General features: G+C 38.7%; 2 protein-coding genes across 3 annotated transcripts; one reads left to right on the forward strand and one right to left on the reverse strand.

Moving 5' to 3' along the window:
- Positions 1-1,121: 1,121 nt before the first annotated feature.
- LOC121736842 (DNA-directed RNA polymerases I, II, and III subunit RPABC5) lies at positions 1,122-7,507 on the reverse strand. The gene is made up of 3 exons (XM_042128272.1): positions 7,383-7,507; positions 6,902-7,007; positions 1,122-1,297 (listed from the first exon to the last, which is right to left on the reverse strand). Exons 2-3 carry the CDS (start codon positions 6,994-6,996, stop codon positions 1,189-1,191), a joined length of 204 nt encoding a protein of 67 aa, XP_041984206.1. The 5' UTR covers positions 6,997-7,007; positions 7,383-7,507; the 3' UTR covers positions 1,122-1,188.
- A 135-nt stretch (positions 7,508-7,642) lies between these two features.
- On the forward strand, positions 7,643-25,874 carry LOC121736832 (polyamine-transporting ATPase 13A3). Of its 2 annotated transcripts, none has more exons than XM_042128254.1 (20): positions 7,643-7,701; positions 10,892-11,059; positions 11,628-11,698; positions 11,778-11,881; positions 12,466-12,628; positions 13,188-13,392; positions 13,804-13,990; positions 14,124-14,259; positions 14,497-14,662; positions 15,178-15,378; positions 15,864-16,061; positions 16,908-17,033; positions 18,087-18,240; positions 18,671-18,792; positions 19,540-19,657; positions 20,287-20,411; positions 20,904-21,059; positions 21,853-21,979; positions 22,883-23,023; positions 24,909-25,874. In XM_042128254.1, the coding sequence occupies exons 1-20, from the start codon at positions 7,651-7,653 to the stop codon at positions 25,727-25,729; spliced, it is 3,540 nt and encodes a 1,179-aa protein (XP_041984188.1). In that variant the 5' UTR covers positions 7,643-7,650; the 3' UTR covers positions 25,730-25,874. The 2 variants fall into 2 exon arrangements, with proteins under 2 accessions (XP_041984188.1, XP_041984186.1); XM_042128252.1 differs by lacking the exon at positions 7,643-7,701 and adding an exon at positions 9,331-9,905.
- The last annotated feature ends 1,023 nt before the right edge of the window (positions 25,875-26,897 follow it).

Raw genomic sequence — 26,897 nt, forward strand, 5'->3', positions numbered from 1 at the left:
CACTTGACTTTGTTACCCCGGAAAATGTGCGGTTCCCGCGCGACAAACGAATTTTGGCGCAAAGGAGTTGCGAGCCTCATCTTTTTTTTTTAAGAAATAAGGGGGCAAGCGAGCAAACGGGTCACCTGATGGAAAGCAACTTCCGTCGCCCATGGACACTCGCAGCATCAGAAGAGCTGCAGTTGCGTTGCCGGCTTTTTAAGAGGGAATAGGGTAATAGGGGAGGGTAGGGATGGGAAGGAAAGGGAATAGGGGAGGGTAGGTAAGAGATAGGGGAGGGTAGGTAAGGGAATAGGGTAGAGGAAACGGTACACTCACTCACTCGGCGAAACACAGCGCAAGCGCTGTTTCACGCCGGTTTTCTGTGAGAATGTGGTATTTCTCCGGTCGAGCCGGCCCATTCGTGCCGAACATGGCTCTCCCACGTATAAACGTATAAAGCATCTAAATAATTTTAATAAACACACCGAGATGCTTGGCCGAGTGCACTGTCACCAACTCACCACTCTCTAGGTGTAATGCCCCTTAGGGACAGTACCTGTCGGGAAAGAACCCACTGATCAAAGTAAAATCCACCTTATTGTTACATTTCTTACACTGATATTGTATGGGAGTTTCCCAGTCGCAGATTATAACAGCATATCTTACAATATAATCGAACTGTTCTTGATCAACGTGGGAACTCTATGTTAGTAAAAATCCATACTTACTAATATTATAAATACGAAAGTGTTTGTCTGTCTGTTACCTCTTCACACCCAAACCGCCGAGCCGATTTTGCTAAAATTTAGCATGGATAAGTAGCTACTTTTTATCCCGAAAAAATAGTACCCGCGCGATAGACGTGGGAGAGCCATGCTTCGGCACGTAGTACCATATTCCCTTCCCTCCCCTATTACCTCTTAAAAGGCCGACAACGCACCTGCAGCTCTTCTGATGCTGCGAGTGTCCATGGGCGACGGAAATTGATTTCCATCAGGTGACCCGTTTGCTCGTTTGCCCACTTATTTAGACCAGTGGTCCCCAACCTTTTTTTCATGCGGGCCACAAACATGTTTTGGTCTTGGTGTCGCGGTCGCGGGCCGCAACAAAATTTATAGCTAATTTAATTAAACACAGAGTTCCTTAAAAATAAATTTATTACTTATCAGATATCACATATCATATTACTCTAATATTACTTCTATATTACTTCTCCAATGGAGCGTAGTTGAGTAACTTCTCTATAAGATCCACGTGTCCCAGCAACATTCTTCGACAGCAGTACCTCTTCAAACCAAGTGCGTCGAGGGCATCACTGAAAAAAAAGTTCAGTTTAAATGACGAATGTGCCTGAATCGTTTAATAATTTTTAAACTATAAAACTTGCTATTGCTTTTCAAACTTTGGGAGTGTAACTTTGAAGGCGATTTTTCGAGGCATAGAATAATGAGTAATTAAAATGCGTAAGGGATTCGACATAATCCCTTACGCATTTTAATGTGTAATGCGTAAGGGATTCGACGTTGCTCTGTCCCAAATATGAGTTTTGAAAAAATTATGAAGAGCGGTACCTTGAGGTACTCCTTATAACATTATGAAAGTCTTGTCAAAATCAGGTCAGCCATCCCAACAATTATTTTTTTACTGTGAGAAATGATGTTGATGTGACGCCGCGTTAAAGTAAAAAACTGTGTTGGATATGTTTTAGAATGCTTGTTTTCTATTTGGGGCCGGCCCGGCTTCTCATAGAAAACAAGCAATGGAACAGCAAAAAATGGAAAGGGCGCAGCGACAAAATGGTTTTTGTCGCGTAATTTAAAAACCATAAACACATTTCATATAAGCTATGGGCAAATTAAAGTGTATGCTTGAACCAATCTATGTACAAATTTTGGAAGCTTAAATCACTCTCCTCTGTTGGCAAAACATAAAAAGGGATTCCTTTTTATGGCAGTTAAGTTACAGTACTAGATGTAAGTACATACACATGTTCAAAAGTACCAATAAAATAAAGTACTTTGCGCTATTGTTAAAACTTTTTAAGTACTATAGAAACAAAATAGTATATTTTACAAGCACATGTTAGCAGATTTTAAGTTACCTAAATCTGTTAAAACCAATATTAAATAAATTTCAATTATGGTGTAAAGTCATAAAGGGAAACTTTGTAATCATACAAATACTTTGTTTTAAGATAATAATCTTCAAACAAATAACATTCGAAAAGATAAATGTTACGTTCGTGGTTTATTGGGTTGTAAATTCTATCTCATTAGCCATGGATCTTTACTAGAGGAAAAATTAGTGTTAAAATTAGTTTTTTTGTACAACAACGTTAGACATGCTTAGGTTGGGTTGCACCAACTAACTTTAACTATAACTGTAACTTTAACTATAACTGTAACTTTAACTTTATCTACAATGCAAAATGTCAAATCTTTGGTTAAAGTTAAAAAGGTTTTAAATGCACGTGGCGAAAAAAGGAACTAACGCTGTCATCATACAAAAACGCAATTTTTTACAGTTCTCCTTCACCAGCAGCGCCCCCGCCCACGTTCATTTATAACCTTGTTGGACCAGCTGTCATCTGTCAATTTCTCCGGTCAAAGTTAAGGTTAAAGTTAAAGCTAGCCTTAACTATAACCTTAACTTTAACCACGCCTCTGGGCAACCCAACCTAAGTTTCATTAAATCTGCGTAACAAATAGAGTAGATTTTTAATATCTATACTAATATTTAATAAAGCTGAAGAGTTTGTGTGTTTGAACGTGCTAATCTACTGGTCCAATTTGAAAAATTATTTCAGTGTTTGATAGCCCATTTATCGAGAATGGCTATATATTATTATTAAGCTAAGATCAATTCGAGCGAAGAAACAGAGAAATATGTGGAAGAAACGGGGAAAATATATGAAATTGCTTATTATCTTTATCTTTAAAGAACTACTGGAGCAATTTTTATGTTTTTGGCACACATAAAGAATAGACCACGTGAAGGGACATAGGCAATTTTCTTTGCGGAAAGCCGCGCGGAAGATCTAGTGCAGGGGTCACCAATTAGTTTTGCTCGGGGTCCATTTTAAGAAATGAAATGACCTTCGCGGTCCGCGACATTAGATAAGAAAAAATTAAACAAAGGTAATTACGGAAATAACATACCGTAGGTTTTTTTTTCATCATCATTTACGTAATATCAATAAGAAAAGTGAATTTTTTGTGGCTAATTGATATCTCTATAATGGTTGGAGTGAAATTGGTGCAAGCTATTGATATGAAATCCTGGAGATGTTGATCAGTAAGTCGAGACCAAATTTATTTCAACAAAGTGAGATCATCTTCGAAAATGCTTGGTCCGCACACTATGGGTCGGCGGTCCGGACGCGGACCGCGGTCCGCCATTTGGTGGCCCCTGATCTAGTGTAAACTAATTATATTTCAGAACAACCGACCCCGCAAAAAAAAGAATATTTTGTCTCCATGTCTGATAAATTTCCTAAATAAAATTTATGTTTCGCGACCTTTACGAAGCTCCTACAAGACCTTTGCGGAGCCTTAGGGTTCGTGAGTTCAGTCAATGTCAGAATATCTAAAGCTTTTGGGACTGGTACCGAATACCGATAAAATTAGCTGGTACCGACTTCAAAGTAATGAAGACTGTAGTATGTACAGAAATAATTGAGATTTATACGAATTCTGAAAAAGGCACTATTATAGAATAAGAGTTATTTAATACTTTTTAGTTCATATTATTATTGTTTTTACCTTGGAAGTCGGTTTAAATTTTTTGTTAAAAATAATAATTTCACTCTTTTTAGTTATCTACAAGATACGGCTTTATGCGTAAATAACAACTACGAATGTTAACTATTCACACTATTATGTTACTGTAAGCGAAATTATGGTAAATGCTTGCAGTTATCTAAGCGATGCTGCAATTTAAAAACTTTTATCTTTAAAGGTTCAGGAGTTCTGTTCAGTTACTTTGGACCAAGAGACACCTTCGCATGAACTTTCTCTTATTTGTAACATATGTTTAAGTTACTAGAAACAACATTTTAACCACTATGAGTCTTTTGATAAATTTCAAGGATTTCCCTCGATTGCTCATAGATCCCATCATCAGCTCACCAGTTTCGTAATTATTATACAAAATCAAGATTATACCCTATACAACAACACACAAATTTTGAAAATCGGTCCACAAACAGCGAAATAATCATCAAAAACATCTGCTTCGATGCAAAATATCACGAAAAGCATCAATAATTGGGTCATAATGTGATGACCCATGGCATAATTATGATTTTGATGATGATGATCAAATAAATTGATGTGTTGGCTTATGCCGAAATCCACGAACCTGTATCTATAAGGATTTAAAAGTTCTGTTGGATACGTTCAGATCCAGGGTATAACCTGGTGCAAAATCTTATTTTTTGGTAGCATTTACCTCGAATGCTTCAGAAAAAATTGAAATCACTATATGTTTCCATACAAATTTCAAGGAGTCCCCTCGATTCCTCCAGGATCCCATCATCAGATCACCACTTTTGTGAACATGGTACCAAATTCGAGTTAAACCCTATACAACACAAAAAGAATTTTGAAAATCGGATCACAAACGGCTGAGTTATCGTTGAACATACAAAAAAAAAAAAGATACATACAGCCGAACATATAACCTCCTCCTTTTTGGAAGTCGGTAAAAATAACATGGATTACAAATAGAGCTTAATTACAATAAGTTAACAGCTGTAATAAACTGTTAGCATTGACTGTAAAATTATAATCTAGTATCACATAATATCTTTTATAATATGAGAGCTGTATTTATATTTGAACAGCAATTGTAAACAGGCTCAAGTAATACTTGTCTATCGTCACTACAGATCGTCACATACAAGTTACAACCACTTAATTACAATATATCATGCTCATGTACTTCAGGTGATAAGAGAATATTAGTTAGCAGTAACATTTTGCTGATATTGTGGTAAGAATTGGTGCTAAGGTGTCACCAAATACATTAAAAAAACAAGGCCTTTACACAGGGCCGGATCTACCATATGGCTATTTGGGCTTAAGCCCAGGGCCCCATGAGTTCAAGGGCCTCCGCCCCCCAGCTAAGTCAAGTCAAAAATAGACGATAATGCGACAGAATTCATAATTTTATAAAAAATTTGTTGGTATCCCTGAGAATCCTACGATCAAGGTTTAATATACAATTTAGGTGTTGGTACTACGAACTGACAGTTAAAATGTTGTGGCTCTAAGTAGTTTCAGCCAGAGCCTCGTAAGCTCACGATCCGGCCCTGCCTTTACATCCATTGTGTAGTATTTTCAGAGCAAAAGTAACCACTCTTTACATACTATATTGGCCGGGCCAAGATTTTAAACGTCTATGTGGTTGCCCAAGCACATACCGCATTCTCGTAACACAGTCAACCTAGCCCAGAGTTCAGTCAATACTTCTGGGACCATCCATGTGCGAGCCATCACTATGTTTTTTTTTCACCATATGAGTATGTTTACTGACTGCAGTCCGTCCCATTTTCTACTTCAAATTTTATGCTCAGTATATCTCCTCCAATATTTGAAGGTAAATATCCAATGACCACATTTTACTTTAAGCATTAATCACTTTGGGTGCAAAATTTTATTAAATGGGTAATAAATAAAAAAATAATAATTTTAAAATTTTTGAAACATTTATTCTGAAATTCAATCTCAAATATTTTTCATTAATAATAAAACTTGAACATTTTAGCTCTCCTCAGCAGTGAGAACAAAAACAGTTACAAAATATTTTTTCTGATATGCTCTTTTCTGATTTACAAAATATTTTGGTTCAATTCCGATATTACTTAATATACATATGTTAACATATTGATGATAATAATGTGATCAATTATTAATAACTGAATTCTATAATAATATCAGAACTGTATTTGATATTAAATGTTAATAATTAATCCCTCGATCGTAGAAAAATCAGACACAACCGCTTCAGCGCCCGATCCAGCTATTTCGCCGCTCCGGGCAAAATAATAATTGCCGCCTCAAAAACCGGCCAAGTGCGAGTTGGACTCGCGTACGAAGGCCACCGACGCGCCGCTCTCAATTTGCGGTCGAATTATACCGCGAAAACAATAGATTTATAGGAATCCACAATCGAGGAATTAAGAGCTGTGTAGCCGTCACTTACTTAAAGACTTTCGTCACAGAGTCTAAAGTTTAGACACTGGTATGATGAACATGTTAAAAATAATTTTGCGGTTCATATTTTATTAGTGGAGAGGGGGGCTAGATTTAACAGAGGTAAGTATTAACAAGTCTATAACTACTAAATTAAATGACAATATGGTAAGACATTTAATGTTATAAGTTCGGGCGACGTCGGTGAATGATTTGCGACAATTGAGTTGCACACCGGCCACCGCGTTATGAAGTTATTGTATGTCGGTGCAAAAATATAGGTAAGCAAACATTTTTACGTCTCGAATTTTTTAAATCATGCTTTAAGTAATTGATTTTGCGATTGCAGTTTTTTTTTTTAATTAGTTATATCCAAAAGGGCGATCGGGGGCTAGTTTTAACAAAAGGAATGGGGTAAGTATTAACTCGTTAATATTTGGTATTACAAGCCAGTTGGAGCTGCCACATCTGCCGAAAGAGGTACATGGACCACTCTGGGGGCAGCAGTACACGCTATCGGCAACACCATACCACCGACGTTCATATTTCCGAGGATCAGATTCAATTTTTGTTGCAAGTGTTCCACTAGAATCCATAGCAGCTCAAAGTGGATGACAGAAAAGGAAATGTATGTTATTTGAGAGAAGTTTTATTGTTATTCAACATTTGTATGTCAAAAAATAAATAAATTACCATTTTACTTACAATAATGTGTAAATACGTACCCTTCTGTATATTCAGCCTGTAGTAGACCTAAATATGCCTCCCATTTGTTGCCAATGACTTTGCCACATGTGAAACATCTTACCGGAATAATCATTTTTTTTGTATCTGAAAAAAAATTAAGCGTACTTAATTCTGAAATATTTTATGTACTTAAACAAAATATGTTTACTTATATCTACAAAAATTATACAAATTTTTGCCCATTTCAACAGAGGCAAGACGTAAGAATGTTTCATTATTTTTTCATTTTGTATGTACCTACTTACCTACTTATTGTACTTAGGTTTGCTAAAGTGTACAAAAAGTTGTATTTGAAGCTATTCTAATGATAACAGAAATCAGTTAATTATTTAAATTACATATTTGTGTAATTTTTTATTAAGTAATTGTGCAGTTGCTCGTTAAAATCATAAAAACAAACTACATAAACTTTTAGAGGTTAGGATAATGTTTTTCAAATTAGTGACTACGGGCACTCACCTCTCTATTTAGATAAATTACACAATTAATTGAAAACTTCACTCAGTAATCACAATAAATTAAAATAAATATTAAATAGCTGAACACAACAACGAACGGCAAGAAAACAACCAAGCACAGTTTAGTATTGAGTACTTCTTCTTCTTTTTCAACATGAAAAGTGACAAGTGACAAAGTGTCAACTTCAAATCAATATTCTTCTTCCTCCTCGTCGTTTTATATTAAAATTATGTTTTTGTTACAGGTATGGTGAATTCTAAACTTTAAAATGACTCTCGCAGTTATAGAGCAACACATTGTTATAAATGATAGTCAAATGGTGAGTTTATTAAAATCATGATCTGTATATGCCGATCCACATTCGCGCGCGACAGCGCGCCGCGGATCGCGCATTCTGCTAAATTTACTGATCCACACTCGCAAAGTTCGCAATGTTGCCACTTTTTAATTTCTTCACTTTCTTGACGCACTATAGTTTGTGCCCTTGAGCCAAATTTATCTTACTTTATATTATAAACTAGATGTCCCACGCGGCTTCGCTCGAGTAAATTATTAGAAATTTTACGGAAATCGTACATTTTTTTCGCAACAAAATAGCTTATCTCTCTTCACGTAGTCTACTCTATATCTGTGCCAAATAACATACAAAATTGCTTTAGTAGTTCGTGAGATAAACCCTTGCTAATCATTTTCCGTTTTAACCACATTTCCTCTGTTTCTTAGGTCCTATTAGTTTGCGTGATAAAATAGCCTATAGCCTTCTTTGATAAATGAGCTATCTAACACCAAAATATTTTTTATCGGACCAATAGTTCCTATGATTAACGTGTTCAATCAAACAAATAAATATTTTTTAAATCGCTTGACAAAATCGAATCTTGATCTAAATGACTATAAAAAGTACCAATGGGTCATAAATCATAATAGGCTCATAATCATGGGATGCATATAACTTTATGAGGTATAATATGGTAGTGATGATGAATGTAATTTGCATAGTAGCATATGCTTTCCGTTCTTAAAGCAATGCAAAGGAGTTCTCTCAGCACCTTCCCAATCTAATCATGGTATACATTGGTGGAAAATCTTACTTGTTGATTACATAATTATGCTTAGACTACTTCCCATGAAACCGAAGTCACCACATGTTTCCATATAAATTTTAAGGAGTTCCCTCGATTAGTCATGGCTCCCAGCATCAGATCACCACTTTAATGAGTATAGTACCAAAGTAATAAAGTAGGATTAATTATATTCTGTTTACTAAACAATGCTGGCATGTCTTGTATGGCAAAAGCCCTTATTAAAATAAAGATTAAAAAAATTCTCTTTGTCGCGGGACAGAAAACCGACAACAATCGGGGAACGGGCCGCGAAGTGCGAAACATATGCGAATCGGATCTCTCACTCATGCTTCGCAGGAATTTCGCGGCGCCGCGGCGTCGCGCAAGGTTCGCGCGCGAATGGGGATGCGGACGGGGAACCAGCCGCGAAGTGCGAAAAATATGCGAACCGGATCCACACTCACGTTTCGCGGAAATTCCGCGGCGTCGCGCGCGAGTGGGGATGGGGCTTATAACCTTTGCTTTCTTACAAAATGTCGTAACTCGCAGCTGCATCTGTAAATGTAGCAGCAGTTGTACCATTTACATTACATTGGTCGTTGTTTTAATGCAAGTGGCGGTGGCCGGCGTGTGGTGGGTAAAATAAATAAATAAAATATTATAATTTTGCATATTATGTCAGTTTGTTGTTTACCTTAGCCTATTTAAAATCATTGCCCATCCTGTCGTTTGCATATAAAAATACAAATATCAATTTCAAATGACATTTGTCAATTATTGTCACTGTCAAATGCAAGTAATTTGAGGTTTTTTATAAAAATAATGTTATTTTTTGTGAATTTATAAAGAAATTAAATAATTGAGAACTGAAAATAAACATCTTGAATTAGACTATTATAAAGAAACAAATTGAAAGTAAAAACATGTCGCAGATAAGTTTCATAAGAACTTATCAGACACCGAACAAGACAACCAGACAACTTTGTTTTGTGTTCATTTAAACACTTCTGCTGTTGTTAATTGTGATTGTTGAAACATTATACATAGGTTTAGAATCGATAATGCAATTATTCTTGAACAGTGAAATCAATTAGAACGTTAATTATAAATTGACCCTTGCTATAGCATGTAAACATTTTTTTTTTTTGTGATTATTTGAAGGATCTTCATTCCATATGGTGTGAGGCTAACGCAAGGGCGTACCTCAACGGAGGTTTTGATCAATCATTTATACGAATACCGCCAATATAAAGAAGACAGGAAGATACATGCAGTATTTAAAGTGATGGTTAAAAGTAAATAGTATTATATAGTACAAAATTTTAATAGTGAAGTCATATAGCAATACACAATGGAATCAGATGATGATATTCAACCTCTAATAGATTATCCCAATACTAATGAAGTATCTCTAGAACTTACGTTTCAAGTTCTAAATATTGACCCTGACTTTCATAAGGTATTTTATACTATACATATTTTTTATCCTAAGCATTTATGTTACACATTTATAACAGAGAGAACGGCTTTTATTGTTTCTTTGTTTGAAAAAAATAACCTTTTTGCATAATATCAAATATTATAGTACATGTCTAAGGGATCATCTAGTGTTTTACATAATATATTAATTTAATAATTTGGTAAATAGAAAATTTTAATTTGTCAACTGTTAAATAAAATTAACAACTATTCTGTTCCTAATAAATTAATATTATAGCTTAATGATTAGTAAAACAGAACATTCTAACTGAAAGCTTTGTTTTATGTTACAAATATTATGCTTTAGGTTTTATTAGTCATAAATCATAATAATGTAACAGATATAATATGTTACATCCGTCACTAGTTACGATTGTTATCAGTGCTATAAATGATGTTTAGCACATAATCAGAAATTACATTACTCTGTTATGACTTATGATAAACATATGTTTTATTTGATTATGAGTATGTTAGGTCTAAGGGCAGACAGATTTTATTTGGCATAAGTAAAAAAATAAATAAAAAGTTTTTTGGCCATTTATTTTGCTCACATTAATTGGTTAATTGATATTTACAACAGATTTAAATCAAGGATATTTGTTTTATAGAAAATATTATAGAAAAAGCCTCTGTGTTTGGACATTTATATTCAAGCCATTTTCATTATCAAATCAGGGGTCAACAGACTGCCCCCCCATCCCTTACAAGAGTGATTGGTCGCTTATGCTCACGAGTTTCATACCTAAACGTGGAGTAGAGAGAGTTGCGGTGAGAGGGGAGGCATTCAGTCTCAGTTCCCTTGCTCTGTTGTGAGATACTCATAATATGTTAAAAAACACGAATTCCAAGTCTATGATTTTCTTAATCTGCCCCCTATATAGAATCCTAGCTACGCCACAATATATATTAGTAGTACCAAGCTACACCCATGAAGATTTCAGAGAATAAAATTTTGTATTTCAGGTAATTTATGGATATAGGAAGATAAAATGGAGAACGGTGCTAACATACATATTCTCAACTCTGACGTGTGGATTTCCATTCCTGGTGTTCCACTGGTATCCAGAGTTTTTACTGTATGCTACCTCACAAAGGTGCTGTTTTCAAATAGCAGATCAAGTATTACTAGTTGTAAGTATTCATATATATTTATATATGTATATATTTATGTATGTTACTAAATGGATATGAAGTCATTCAATCTACCTTAGGTTTGCTAAATACAGGGTGCAATTAAACTTGCCTGCCAAATTTTGATATGTTGATCCTTGTTAAAAATTAAAATACACGTATTTTTTCTTTTATAATCACTCAGTACTAAAATGTTGAGAAAAAGCTTCCGAAAGTTATCCTAAAAAACACTACAATTAATGGACACGACGCGTCGCCCACGCATGACGTGCCCCTGCGCGTGACGCCTCCCTCCGCGTCATCCCCGCTCATTCCCCCGCGCTGCGAGTGACCGTTCTGCAATGATTTTAAATGGAATAAAATATTATGTCATAAAAAATAACACCCAATTTTTGTTGGTTAAATGGACTCTCCTAATGATACCTAAGCCCTGGAAAAAAATTGGCAGGAAGGTTTAATTGCACCCATTGTATATCACTAAACTAAAAGCATTAAATGTCTGCAATAGAGTAAATTTCTTGTGTATTATTCTTTAATAATTAAAAATAATAATTAATTTTGTTTGCAGGAAACATATCAGAAGAAATGTAAAAGTTTTTATATACATAAAATAATTAATAGGAATATTTCTGACTCTAGGTAATATTAATTTAAAATATTTTAATCTAAAAATAAATGTAATTAATTTTTAATTTATTAAAATTAAATGTAATTTCAGTGGACTAGAAAATCAAGGGTTTGAAGATGACTGTGAGAAAAGTAAAGTGGATAGTGCTGATGATCTGTACACCCCGTTACACTTGGATGATGGGACTGTCTTAAGTAAGTATATAATTTCTTAACTTAAAATAGAACAACAGAAAACTATCTTAATTTATACAGATAACAATAATATTACAAGAAAAAAATCTGAAACTAGAATCTGTAAAGGAGGAAATAAAAAACTGCCTACAAAAATACTCTAAAAGAATAGAAAACCATCCCAACCACCTGGCTAAGAATCTAATGAGCGAAGATCCAAATAGAACCTTCAAAAGGCTCAAAAGACGAGCCCCTCAAGACATGCTTTAACAGAGCTCTACTAACAAAATGGTCATATCATTGGATGTGTTCCATACACGCCAAGAACATAATTACATAAAATTCAGCTCAATGTCCTAAGGACAGATCGCAGGACAAAAGGAGTTAAAATATATATATATATATACAGATACCAATAATATCACAAGAAAAATAATATTGATATTCATATTTCTATATTTGCTAAAAAAAAAGTATAAGAACAAATCATTTTAACTCCAACTATTGCTCGACAATCTTCAGATATTCTATAAATTAAAAGACACGAAAAGCCGATGTTTGACCAGAACCACTAACGACATAACCACATTGCATATGTTTTTCAGATGTCCAACAGTACCGCTTCTTCCGACATAAAAAGCAGTATATAGTATGGGAAGGTGCGCGCGCGCAGTGGGCGCGGCTGGCGGGGGTGGAGCGAGGGGCTACGTGCACGAATCTGCACGCAATGGCGTCGCGCGTTCCGTGCGTTGAACGCAGGAATCGTATGTAAGTGATAGATTTGAGCTGGAATAAATTAATAAATTGATTTATAGTATATTACATAGATTTGAGCACTATCTTTTGTGTATTTTACTGTAAATGTATCAAATGTATCACACCAAAACTCTTATACATTGCAATTATTAAAAATTTTCTGACGATTTACTAGAATCGGATTGCACTTTATTTTTTAACTTAATTTTCCAGCCATACATGTATTAAACATTACGTTTTATAGCAATTACACTTTTCTTATCATATTATTTAAGTAGCAAATAACTCTTTAAACTCTCTCAAAAAACATTCACATTCACTGTTAATTTTGCGGTCCAGAGTCTGCGTCTAAGGCCAGGCGCGCACTAGCGGCCAGGCCGCGGCCGCCATCGAAAGTATGGGGTGACCGCTGGCCGCCGTGCGGCCAGGTGCGCGTGGTCTATGTCGGTTTCATAATAAGGTATCTATCTCGATGGCCGCCGCGACCTGGCCGCTAGTGCGCGCCCGGGCTAACCCTGAACTTGCGGCCAACGTCTAGTATCGTAGACTATACACGAAAATCTCTTTCCAGGTTAAACATATACGGCTTAAACGAGATCAAAGTGCCCGTACAGTCAATAATGACGTTGGTGCTACTAGAAGTGTTCAACCCGTTCTACGTGTTCCAAGTGTTCACTATAGCATTGTGGTTGGCTGAGCCATACTACTACTATTGCCTGGCTATAGTGCTGATGTCAACGTTCGGTGTTGCTACATCAGTTATACAGACTAAAAAGGTATGTTCCTACATAGTCTCCTGACTAGGAGACATGAGATTAGCATGAGTGTCGCTTAAATGTTTATGGCTAAATAATTACTGAATTGGCCGACTAAAATACATTAGAAAGTATTTAGCATTTCTTGTCTACGTAGCCAGTTAAGATAGAAATAAGATGCTTATGTAAGCATCTTATTTATCAAGAGGCATGTGCCTCTCCATGTAGCATACAAAGTAATTTGTTAGGAAATTAGGTACCATCAGAGAAGTCGATTCATGGGATGGTGGTGGACCTACGTATTTTGGTCGCGTTTTGTCAATCCCAGCCGCCAGATGATGACTTACATTAAGTTGACATAATCCGACCAATTGATTGATACAAAAGACTTCTTATTGATTAAGTGCTTACACAATATCTTTGTTGTTCTAGAACCAGATAAGTCTCCGTGCTACAGTGGAGTCGCATGCTGACGTAGAAATATGGGGAGGACGGCACATAGACAGCCGGTACCTGGCGCCGGGCGACGTGCTGATACTGCCGGCCTACCCCACCGTCATGCTGTGCGACGCCGTGCTGCTGACCGGCTCCGCCATCGTCAATGAGAGCATGCTGACAGGTTGGTCGGCTACACTGTTCCGTGCGTTGAGACTTACAACTCAACGTGTGTGTGTGTGTGTGTGTTTGTGTGAGAGAGAGTGAGTGTGTGCGCGTGCGTGCGTGCGTGTTTAAAAATTTTATTACTTTTTCAGGTGAATCTGTGCCCGTTTCAAAAACGGCCTTACAGCGTATAGACAAAGAGTTCAATATTAAAGAGCACAACAGCAGTGTGCTCTTCTGCGGGACTGAAGTGTTGCAGACTAGATACTACAATAACGAGCCTGTCAAGTGAGTATGTCTGTTTGTATGTAAAAAGTGTTCTAAGAATGTCTTTAGTGCCTTAAGTAAAAAAAAAAAAGTTTGCAGATTGTCCCTTTGTATTGAACACACACTCGGGCACTATGACTCGTGGGCCTCTAGAGGCACCTAAAAAGATAACAGAACTATTTAAATATTTATAAAACTCACCATTGTATCGTATTTTCAACATAAGAAATTCTAAAGTAGATAAATATTTTGTTTCAGAGCACTAGTACTCCGGACTGGTTACAACACTAGCAAAGGCGAGTTGGTCCGCAGCATACTATACCCTGTACCCGCTGACTTCAAGTTCGACAGAGATTCCTACAAATTCATCTTCATTATGGCCGTTATTGCGATGATTGGATTAGGATATACGGTGGCTTTGAAGGTAATTTTGTTTATACGTGGGAGAGCCATGCTTCGGCACGAATGGGCCGGCTCGACCGGAGAAATACCACGTTCTCACAGAAAACCGGCGTGAAATAGCCAAGCGCTGTTTCGCCGAGTGAGTGAGTTTACCGGAGGCCCATTCCCCTACCCTATTCCCTTTCCTTCCCTTCCTATTCCGCCCTCCCCTATTACCCTATTCCCTCTAAAAGGCCGGCAACGCACCTGCAGCTCTTCTGATGCTGCGAGTGTCCATGGGCGACGGAAGTTGCTTTCCATCAGGTGACCCGTTTGCTCGTTTGCCCCCTTATTTCATAAAAAAAACATGTGTTTGCTATTTATTATGAATTTTTTAAATGTTTTTAATTAGTACATGCAATTAAATTAATCTCGCTAAAAATCGTCAGGACGTCGACTTGAAAACAATAAATTGCGTCATCTTGGCAATAATACAGCACAAAATGGCTGCCTCGCAACATTTTTCTCGTTTCTCAAAATTGTCCTCATTCCTTTCAGATACACCGCCACCTGTCCATCCGCGATATCGTGCTCAAGGCGCTGGATTTAATCACTATCGCCGTACCACCCGCCCTGCCGGCCGCCATGACAGTGGGCCGGCTGTACGCTGTCAAGCGGCTCGCCCGCGCGCGCGTCACCTGCCTCAACACGCGCGCCGTTAACGTCAGCGGCTCGCTGGACTGTATATGCTTCGATAAGGTGAATATAGACCTGTAGTCTTGCTGCCTGACGAGTAAGGCAGTATATCAGCAGCGGCCCGCCAGCTAGAGCTAGTAGAGTAGAGTAGCTAGAGTTAGTTAGACTCATACATATGCTTCGATAAGGTGAACATAGATTTGTAGACTGTCTGTATTAAGACAGTATATTGATATGGCATATTTTTGATGCATGAAAAAGTACATTTGTCAGCCGAGGCGATAATGTAAGTTGCATCGCGTCGCTCTAATACAGTGGGAGCTACGCAGCATTCGAGCGACGGGACGCAATACCTATCAATTATTATCATACTATACACAACAATCTGACTTACAACATTTGATTTTTGGATACCTAAGAATCGAGCCCCGCGTCTTTCCCTGCTCTTTTTGCTGAGCGATGCGTCATAACATTACCTAAATATCACAGCACGCTCATACAATTACGAATAATTGAGCAGATGGATACTAATATACATTTTATTTCAGACGGGCACCCTAACAGAGGACGGTTTAGACATGTGGGGCGTGGTTCCCACTAGCCCCGCCCCTACCGCCATGTTGGGCCGGGTTCAGCGCGACCCACGGAAGATGAACGATCTACACGAGCTCAAAATTGGAATGGCGACGTGTCACAGCCTCACGCTGCTGAACGGGGAACTGGCGGGAGATCCGTTGGATTTGAAGGTACTTTAATTTTTTTTTTATGAAATAAAGGGGCAAACGAGCATACGGGTCACCTGATGGAAAGCAACTTCCGTCGTCCATGGACACTCGCAGCATCAGAAGAGCTGCAGGTGCGTTGCCGGCCTTCTAAGAGGGAATAGGGTAATAGGGGAGGGTAAGGATGGGATGGGAAGGGAATAGGGTAGGGGATTGGGCCTCCGGTAAACTCACTCGGCGAAACACAGCGCAAGCGCTGTTACACGCCGGTTTTCTGTGAGAACGTGGTATTTCTCCGGTCGAGCCGGCCCATTCGTGCCGAAGCATGGCTCTCCCACGTATATCTTATTATAACAACTATAGTCTGTCAAAAAAGTGAAGAAATTAAAAAGTGGCAACATCGTAGTGTCATCCCTTTCAAATCAATCTAAGAAGAAAGGGATGACACTACGATGTTGCCACTTTTTAATTTCTTCACTTTTTTCACAGAATGTGTGTTTTCTGTTCGACTATGTTAAAGTTAGGAGAAAATTATTTAAGCAGTATTATATAATATGTATGAGTTTAAACAAAAGAGGTGTCAATATATTCGTAATTTGCATAGTCTCTTTTTAATTTATTAATTTTGGTAAACGATATTAAGAACCACAGAATTGAAGACATTTCTGTCTTTTCTTTCTTTAATTTTTTTGTGGCTTACGATAATAATTAACACGGTGTGTAAGTACAGGATATTAAAATAAACAATTTATACTAAGCAGTGACGTAATGACGTCACTGCTTAGTATAAATTGTTTAAAATGAAAGCAATGGCTTTCTAAAGAAAATAATAATTGTTTCTATTCGATTTATATTTTTTTATTTATGCAGATGTTCGAGTCAACTGGTTGGTCGCTCGAGGAGCCTGATGTTCCGGAGTTATCTAACTACGACATACTCACACCGACTATCGTCAAACCGAAGGGCTCGGCGAACATCAACGTGGACAATATGCATGTAAGTCCTTTTATTTTACTTATATAATTTTACTATTTATAGCAAAATACGTAGGTTTTCGAACATTAACATAATATTGTCCCTTAAGTTCTAACAACGCCTAGGTAAAAAATAACAACGTTTCAGGAGAGAGAAAACAATTGCATAGTTTTGTATAGATATTATACTAAAGCAGGTTTACTATTTAATTATTTAGTTGTTTTTATTAAGCGATATGTATTCCTGATTGGCTGATATGATGCGTCTTCCAATTTTCCAGCAGGTGGCTTCAAAATTTTAAAATAACCAAAAAGTTACGCAGCGTTAGAACTTAAATCGACGATATCGTTTCAAGAAACTGCGATGATCTGAATAAATGCGATAGGATCGCGAAAATACAAGTATTAATATATAATATATGGCATGCGTGTATAAACAATATAGAAAATAGCAATATAATTATATTGTTGGCGAGTGAAAGGAAAACGTAGCGATAGGCTCGGAAGGATATGGCGGTCAAGTTTTAGGCGTGTCAAACCACTGTTAGTCGTATATAGGCTGGGTTTGACATAACTTGCCCAAATTGTGTAGACCTGTCTGTCCGTATATGAAAAATTGATTTTCAACATACTACGCGACCTGTCTATTGTGTTTACTGTCACTAACAACGCAATACTTAAGTATAATTGATAGAAGAAATGGAAGATAACGTCATTATTTTTACATCTACAAAAAAAAACGTGGGAGAGCCATGCTTCGGCACGAATGGGCCGGCTACCACGTTCTCACAGAAAACCGGCGTGAAACAGCGCTTGCGCTGTGTTTCGCCGAGTGAGTGAGTTTACCGGAGGCCCAATCCCCTACCCTATTCCCTTTCCTACCCTCCCCTATTCCCTTCCCTTCCCTACCCTCCTCTATTACCCTATTCCCTCTTAAAAGGCCGGCAACGCACATGCAGCTCTTCTGATGCTGCGAGTGTCCATGGGCGACGGAAGTTGCTTTCCATCATGTGACTCGTTTGCTCGTTTGCCCCCTTATTTCATAAAAAAAAAAACCAACTTGATTCCTCTACAGATGCCGCTAGAAGTTGGCATAGTCCAACAGTACCAGTTCGTGTCCACTCTCCAACGGTCTTCCGTGGCGGTCCGTCTGCTGGGTGAAGACGTGATACGCGTCTACTGTAAGGGCGCTCCGGAGATGCTCAGGACTCTGTGCTTGCCTGAAACCGGTAAGGTATTTATTTAACTGATCGCACATTTTTTGTCAGCACCGTAGGTACGCGTCGAATGCACGCATAGTACACGAAATTCGGCGCGTACGGTGCTGACAAATGTGCGACCTTTAATTACCACGACTATTTACTACGAGTATCAGAGAATTCATAGGCATATGTAATTCGGTCGCGTTATGTCAAACTAAGCCGACAGCTGATCACAACTAACATTGAATTAACATAGCCCGACTAGCTGAAATAGGTGATCTACCTATGAATCAATTATAATTATAATAATGGGTATATAAATAATTATTTAAAAGTAAAAAAGAAACGACTTAGTTTACTGTTCATTATGGAAAAATCAAGAAAGTTATAATTTCTTGACATATTACATGTCAAGAAATTATAGTAAGTAAATTTTATAATTAATTTCTTGTTGCAGTACCAGAGAATCTCAATACAGTCCTAAGTTCGTACGCAGAAAAAGGCTACAGAGTTATAGCTATGTCGCGCCGAGTGATGGAAGTTACGTTCAAACAGCTAGAGAAAATGGACAGAGAAGAGGTATGGATAATGGATATAGCTGTTATTATAATTGACTTTAAGAATGCACCTGTGACCTGAGGTCCCTAACTTGACTACATACTTAAAAGTTAAACCTAGATCTCAAAATCTGTAAGGTCTAGAAAACTGTTTTTTTTTTTTACACAAGTAACTTCAGTTCATGAAGATTAAATGCTCAAGACGAAAACACGATTACTGAAAAAATGCTCGATAGTTTCTTTTTTACAAAAAACCTTGTTTTAGACACATTTTTGCTTGGATCTTCGAAGTTTGCTGTCTTTTCTTTAATATTTTTAATATCTAAAGAGGCATTTATAAAACCTAAAGCTCAAAATACTTTTCTCATAATTATTATAGTTCGTCTTTTATTCAAGTAAAACTAACTTGGCGATGATGCCGCGTCGTCCTTTTTCACCTGGCATATGAAAGACGGGCGTGAGTGTAAAGAGAGAGATGGACGATATTTGATTTTTTTGGATCAGTAGTCCTCTTAATGCCTAAAACTTGTTTTGGTATATTGTAAAAGTCGAAATTAACCAATGACGCTTATATTGTACTTAAACTAATTGAAGACTGACTGACTGCATATCCTTTTGCATCTCGAAACATAGACATGGATGTGAAACAGCTGTCATATTTAGAAGATGGCGGCCCTTGTTTTAAGTTTTGGGCAAAATTTCCTTTTTTATTACGTAAATGAATAATGTTCACATAAATGACGCAGCTTTAATTAGATTCACTTTTCAGGTTGAAAAAGATTTAGAGTTCCTGGGGCTGATAATAATGGAGAACCGCCTTAAAGCTGCTACTACTGGAGTCATCAGGGAGTTGAAGGAGGCAGATATACACATCGTGATGATTACAGGTTTGTTCAGTATTTATTTACTTATGCGCATAATTTACTACATAATTTCCAGACTTAGAAATTGCTTGGGCCAGTTATTTCTTAGTTTTCGATAGAGGAATCTTATTTCCAAAAACTGCAGCACTGACCTCCATTATACAAGTACGCTGGACTAATGATACCCTTTGAATTGACAGCTATTATTTGTGCCTATTTGAAGCGGAATCAGCTCCCCCAATATTCGGTAAGAGAACTAAATTTGACGTAAAAATGATGTTTGAAAGTCGCCATATTGGCGCTGATAGCAGTAGTGGCAGTACTTGGAACTAATACTAGTTTCATCCATGGAGGTATAAGTACTATTATCTGTGGTTTCTACAACCAATAGCGATTGAGCGGCCATTTGCAAGTTACGTCAGATTTAGTTCTCTTCCCGAATATTGGGGGAGCTGATTCCGCTTCAAATAGCCACAAAATATATCTGGGTATCATAAGTCCAGCGTACTTGTATAATGGAGGTCAGTGAACTGCAGACTTACAAGGCTTTTTCAAACAGCTGTCATATGTCACGATATATCTGTCATAATATTATGTCATGTCTAGCACCAGTTTGTAGCACTTTTGGTAACATTCAGTTATGTTTTTTACAGGTGACAACATCCATACGGCAGTAAGCGTGGCGAAGGAGTGCGGTATACTGGCGACGGGCGAACGAGTGGTTCGGATAGCTGTGGATACGGACGGAAAACTGTACTGCGAGAACACGCTGCATGGGGTAAGTTGACATGGAAATATGGGCGTGTTTATATAACCTAACCTTAAAAAATCCGACAAAAGGTGATCAAACATTTGATAACGACGTACGTGCCGCATTTTAAAATTCGTTGTATGCAAGGATGTGAAACCTCGCACATTCATCCGCACCGTACGCGCCGCATTTCGTGTATCGTGCGTACGTAACATGAATTCTATAAGATTAAATTGTCAACGTGCGGCACGTGCCGACTGGACGTCAATAAAAGAGTGCTGCTGTCATGTACCACACGTCTATTTTTACCACGCAGTGTTACTGATAGTGATATCTCTCTTGCTCAGGTCTTTGTTTCTCTATTCCGCTAGGTATAATAACTTTATGGTCACAAGTGATACTTTACAAAATAGCGACGTTAGTCAACGCTATTTTATATTCACACGCTCTTGTTACTTTCAATCTTTTCAGTTGTCTTTCACGTTTTTACTATCTAATTTCAATCCTTATCATTTTCAGGTGCCAATCGGTCGTCGTGTATCTTTCGAGCGCGAGTACCAGAGCGCTAGTGGGCGGTGGCTGGACTCGGGTGTGGGCGGGGCGAGCGAGCGGGGGGCGGAGCAGCCCTCCGCCGAGCCGCGGTACAAGGTCGCCATGACGGGCGACGCGTGGCAGGTGAGTGATGATGATGAGCTATATCTGTAGTCGCGAGTATAGCGCTAGTGGGCGGTGGCTGGACTCGGGTGTGGGCGGGGCGAGCGCGCGGGGGGCGGAGCAGCCTGCCGCTAAGCCGCGGTACAAGGTCGCCATGACGGGCGATGCGTGGCAGGTGAGCGATGATGATGAGTGTAATTGTGTGTAGCGAGCATTATTAGCGGACGTGTTATAGGCTGTGCACAGCTGTAAGATCGCTCGGCAAAACTAATGACGACATTTGCTGCATGTTAACAATTGTTACAAGAAAATCAATATCGGCGCACACCCGCCCCGCTCACTCCTCACTTCTCCATAGATAGAGACCTATAATCGAAAGCAGCTTAGACTGCTTATTTTTGACGACTGCTAAGTGTAAAGTTGTGCATAGCTTATATTTATCCGCGAGTACGCTACATACGCTTTTACTTAAGTTACAAATTCATTTACCCAAACTTAGAAAACATTCTTTCACTCCGTTTTTATAGTCCCACCTTTGGTAAGGTTATTTAGTGAATCACTCAACTTAAAAAATATATATAATATTGATTCACTTAATTCGCTCTTCACTTAATACCTTGGTATCTCCTAATGAGAAGTTTCGAAAAATTTTTCGCTGCTACGGGGCAGATTCGACACACCTGTTGGACTTGTGTTTTCAAAAACTGACAATTATAATTTTTCAACAATTACATTCCTATCACCTGCCTATGCGGAGCTATGTAACAATATGGTCTTTTGAATTAATTGTCATGTGTTTCCCTCATTTTCCCAGGTGCTCCGGTCGCAGTACCCGTCGGCCATAGGAAGGACAATCGAGCGCGGCGCGGTGTTCGCGCGCATGTCGCCCGACCAGAAACAACAGCTCGTTATGGAGTACCAGGCGCTAGGGTATTATGTCGGTGAGTAATCCAGTAAAGACTAGATGGTAAAACGATGATGTTATAGTAAAACAGCGGAGCACTTTGTGTGTAAATGACTAAAGAGTACTGCTAAGAGCCTGTATTTATGTATAACAATGTTCATTCATCTTCGTATAATGCTGTGGCCGCATATGCGCATGCTTCGTGCTAAAAACGATACCATTGGACGATCTGCGTGTATCGTCCAATGGTATCGCCTCATAGCACGAAGCTTCGTGCGATAGACGCATGTGCGGCCGCGGCATAAAGCGTTTAACCGCTGCCGGCTGCTCTTTTGAAAATATAGCTTTATCGTTTTTGTACAGGAATATCGCAATTTAATATTAAATTTTCTCTCTGCTTCAAAATTTGGTTTTTGTGATACAGTACTGTTTTTCTAATATCGCTTCTCAAGATCGCTCTGAAACCGTGAAATGGTTTGAGAATGATCATAATATTATAAAGTGTCAGAATGATCTTGTAAATGATAACTTATTTTTACTTAACTTTTCTATAATATTATATATGTATTTCATATTATTCTATACCTGAATCGTGGGAGAGCCATGCTTCGGCACGAATGGGCCGGCTCGACCGGAGAAATACCATGGGCTCACAGAAAACCGGTTTGAAACAGCGCTTGCGTTGTGATTCGCCGAGTTAGTGAGTTTACCGGAGGCCCAATCCCCTACCCAATTCCCTTCCCTACCCTCCCCTATCCTCCCCTACCCTATTACCCTACCCTATTACCTTATTTCCTCTTAAAAAGCCGGCAACGCACCTGCGGCTCTGCTGATGTTGCGAGTGTCCATGGGCGACGGCAGTTGCTTTCCATCAGATGACCCTTTTGCTCGTTTGCACCGATACTTCATATAAAAATATATATTAAAAACCCAATCGCAGGTATGTGCGGCGACGGCGCGAACGACTGCGGCGCGTTGCGGGCGGCGCACGCGGGCATCTCGCTGTCGGATCGGGAGAGCTCCGTCGCCGCCCCCTTCACCGCCCCCATAGTGCTCGCCGTCACCACCGTGCTACGGGAAGGTAGGACAATCAATCAATACGTCACGTCAATCAATCTACAAGTCTATCAATCATCACGTCTAAGCGGGCGGCGCACGCGGGCGTGTCATTGTAGGAGCGGGAGAGCTCCGTCGCCGCCCCCTTCACCGCCCCCATAGTGCTCGCCGTCACCACCGTGCTACGGGAAGGTAGGACAATCAATCAATATGTCACGTCAATCAATCTACAAGTCTATCAATCGTCACGTCTAAGCGGACGGCGCACGTGGGCGTGTCACTGTAGGAGCGGGAAAGCTCCGTCGCCGCCCCCTTCACCGCCCCCATAGTGCTAGCCGTCACCACCGTGCTACGGGAAGGTAGGACAATCAATCAATACGTCACGTCAATCAATCTACAAGTCTATCAATTATCACGTCTAAGCGGGCGGCACACGCGGGCGTGTCACTGTAGGAGCGGGAGAGCTCCGTCGCCGCCCCCTTCACTGCCCCCCATAGTGCTGGCCATCACCACCGTGCTACGGGAAGGTAGGACAATCAATCAATACGTCATATCAATCAAACAACAAGTTTATCAATCGTCCTATTCGACACCAGGTATTAGGCATCAGTCTATTAGCCAACACCACTCAATCAACTGTCGCCCGTCAATCAATCAACTTCAGTCAATCAAAATTAGTCAAACAAGTGACATAAGTATATTAAGTAACATTGGCCGTGTTCGTCGGCGTTTTTTTGGACAAACCTTTTATTGCGCATGTCCAAAAGATGTTATGGCAACGCCATAACAAGTTGCTGGTCAAGTCGTAAACAACGTCTTAATTGTTTATACATGATTAAAATAATAAAAGCTAAACATAAATACATAAGCCTAAATTGTCTAACAGCCGCACAAATAATTTATTTAACACTATGATAGTGTTTGATTATTTTATTTTGGAAAATATGGATATGGATCACTTGGAAAAATTTATAAATTTAATTGTTTTTTTTTTATGAAATAAGAGGGCAAACGAGCAAACGGGTCACCTGATGGAAAGCAACTTCCGTCACCCATAGACACTCGTAGAAAGTGCCGTAAATAGGGCGGTACCACCGGTGCCCAGGCACAGGGCGTAGACTCTGGGGGGCGCAAAAATGGCCAAACCAGGCAGGAGTATTATTTTTTCGGTTTGCTCCCGATAATAGTTCCCGCTGCGCCCCTAGAGCACGATTCCAACAGTAAAATAGACCCATACATTGCTTTGGGTAATATAATAATATCTAAAAAGCAAGGGCGCAGTTGTAGAAGCTCTCACAGGGCGCAAAAAAGACTGTTTACGGCACTGCTCGTAGCATCGGAAGAGATGCAGGTGCGTTGCCGGCCTTTTAAGAGGGAATAGGGTAACAGGGGAGGGTAGGGATGGTAAGGGAAGGGAATAGGGGAAGGTAGGGAAGGGAATAGGGTAGGTAGGGGATTGGGCCTCCGGTAAACTCACTCACTCGGTGAAACACAGCGCAAGCGCTGTTTACGCCGGTTTTCTGTGAGAGCGTGGTATTTCTCCGGTCGAGCCGGCCCATTCGTGCCGAAGCATGGCTCTCCCATTGGTTTGTTCATTGCAACGCCACCAACAAATTGCAATTGGGTTAAATGTCAAGTCGTAAACAGTTGTCGTTGCCATGGCATGACATGATTTGGACATGCGCAATAACTAGGTTTTGCAGCGAATGCGCTAAAAATGACGCCTGAATGATGAAATTTGAAATGAAATATGTTGTATTTCATTATTTGTTATAAAGTATTTTCTGAAATGAAAAGTTATAAAATAGCAATTACGTAAAAATTGTACGACCTACAGAGCGCTTTTTCATTTTCTATTAAGTATATTTTTATTCAGAAAAAAATCTAAGTAAGTATATTTTTTGTTTCAGGACGAGCGGCCCTATCCACCAGTTTCGGAGTCTTCAAATTTATGATAGCGTACTCACTTACAGAATTTTTGTCAGTCGCCTTCTTATACTACTTCGATGCCAATCTTACTGACTTCCAGTTTCTATACATAGATGTCGCTTTGATCGTCAACTTTGCTTTCTTCTTTGGCGTCACAGAGGCGCATACGGGCAAGCTAAGTAAGCTAGCGCCTCTCACTTCTCTTATAGGCATCGTGCCTATAGCGTCTCTGATAGGCCAAATGTTGCTTATAGTTGTAGCGCAATACCTCAGCTATTTAGCTATAAGCTATTTCCCCTGGTATGTCCGACATACCTACGAAGGTGAGGAAATGAATGAATGCTGGGAGAACTACGCTATCTTCACCATATCCATGTTTCAATATGTATCCCTAGCTATATGTTTTAGCCACGGCTCGCCTTATCGCAAATCGGTACTAACAAATGCGCAGCTTATGACCAGCGTCGTTATAATGATTGCTATAAATGTATACATAACTGTATCCCCAGCGGAATGGCTAGCCAAATTCTTGCAGCTAAAAATGCCGAAGGACCAACTTATGTGCTATATCGTGCTAGCGTTGGCGTCCTTCAATTTCGTCCTAGGGTTGTTCTACGAACGGTTTGTCATACAATATTTAATGGAGGCAAAGAGAATGATACCTAATTTCATTAAAGAAAGACAAGTTAGGAAGACTCCTCATCTTATGATCAAAAGGCAGCTGACTGCTATGGACTATTTGGACTGCGATACGGTGGTACACTACGACAAAGAAATGGGATCATCGGGACAGAGCAGCTGATTTTTACGTAGTTTTTTTAACATATGGGCTGTTCAATCATGTTCTAAAGAACTCAAATTATTATGACTACTACAGATGTGAAAAATTGCAATTTTGATTTATTACTAGAGTTTGACATTGAAATTTTTTTAAATTATTTTTGACACCAACAGACAAAAGCATTTTTACAATATTAAGGGCCTGTTTCACCACTTCCTGATAAGGTGCCGGATAGGCTTATTTAACAGATTCTCCATACTCTATCTGTCAAGTTAAGTGGTGGATAGCCTTATCAGGAAGCGGTGAAACAGGCCCTTAATTAATTAGCACACATAAATAAAAAACAGATTGTATTTTTGTATAGTGACTCGAAGTATTGAAGTAAGTACAGTTATCAAGTATAATATTGCAGTCTGCAGTATAACAGACATTTTAACGGTTGAGTTATAACCGTCTTTGAATTTTGTTTTGCCTGCAATTTTTATTGCAGACAACAACAAAATTCTAATTAAATTTCTAAAAAAATTAAGGTTGGGTTGCACCAGAGGCGTGGTTAAAGTTAAAGTTTAACTAAAGTTATTTTTATAGATAAATATGGCGTCCTTTAGCTTTAAGTTTAACCTTAACTTTAACCGGAGAAATTCACGTATGAGCAGAGCGTAAGATTTGGCATTTTGCGCTGTAGTTAAAGTTAAAGATAGCTCGTGCAACCCAGTCTAAAAGATTTTTTCTTTTAAACTGTCATATATACACTTTCTATAGCTTACTTTATATTTTAACCTTTTATCGCTTTATATTTCATACTTCAAAGTATTCTTACTACCTCCTAAGTCCTAATAGGCAACACATTCCGTACTTATACTAAAGTATTACTATTTACTAGGCATTAAAATTTCATATTTACCCAAAACACTTATACCCATAGAAAATTTCTTACCCCCTTACTAATCCAAATATTTACGGAGCCTAGAGACTGAGACTGAGAGAGAGATAGATTTATGATCATCTCTCTCTCTCTCTCTCGTGCCGCCTCCCAATATGCCAGATAAAGATGAAGGCCCCTTTATAGCTAATCGCTCTGTAAATATTTTGATTAGTACAGGGTAAGAATTCTTACAAAAGTTATTACTGCCATATTATTTCACATACCCTGAATATTTTTTAGTTCTTGAGATTCCATAACATTATT

This window comes from Aricia agestis, chromosome 19, assembly GCF_905147365.1.
Source record: "Aricia agestis chromosome 19, ilAriAges1.1, whole genome shotgun sequence".
Taxonomy (NCBI): Eukaryota; Metazoa; Arthropoda; class Insecta; order Lepidoptera; family Lycaenidae; genus Aricia; species Aricia agestis.

Excerpts from the sequence above, each read along its gene's own strand:
- LOC121736832 (XM_042128252.1), top strand. The coding sequence starts at position 9,798 with ATGGAATCAGATGATGATATTCAACCTCTAATAGATTATCCCAATACT. Across the intron at positions 11,882-12,465 it reads GGATGATGGGACTGTCTTAA|ATGTCCAACAGTACCGCTTC; the intron begins GTAAGTATATAA and ends TATGTTTTTCAG. Across the intron at positions 19,658-20,286 it reads ACACATCGTGATGATTACAG|GTGACAACATCCATACGGCA; the intron begins GTTTGTTCAGTA and ends TGTTTTTTACAG.
- LOC121736842 (XM_042128272.1), bottom strand. The coding sequence starts at position 6,996 with ATGATTATTCCGGTAAGATGTTTCACATGTGGCAAAGTCATTGGCAAC. Across the intron at positions 1,298-6,901 it reads CAGGCTGAATATACAGAAGG|TGATGCCCTCGACGCACTTG; the intron begins GTACGTATTTAC and ends CTTTTTTTTCAG.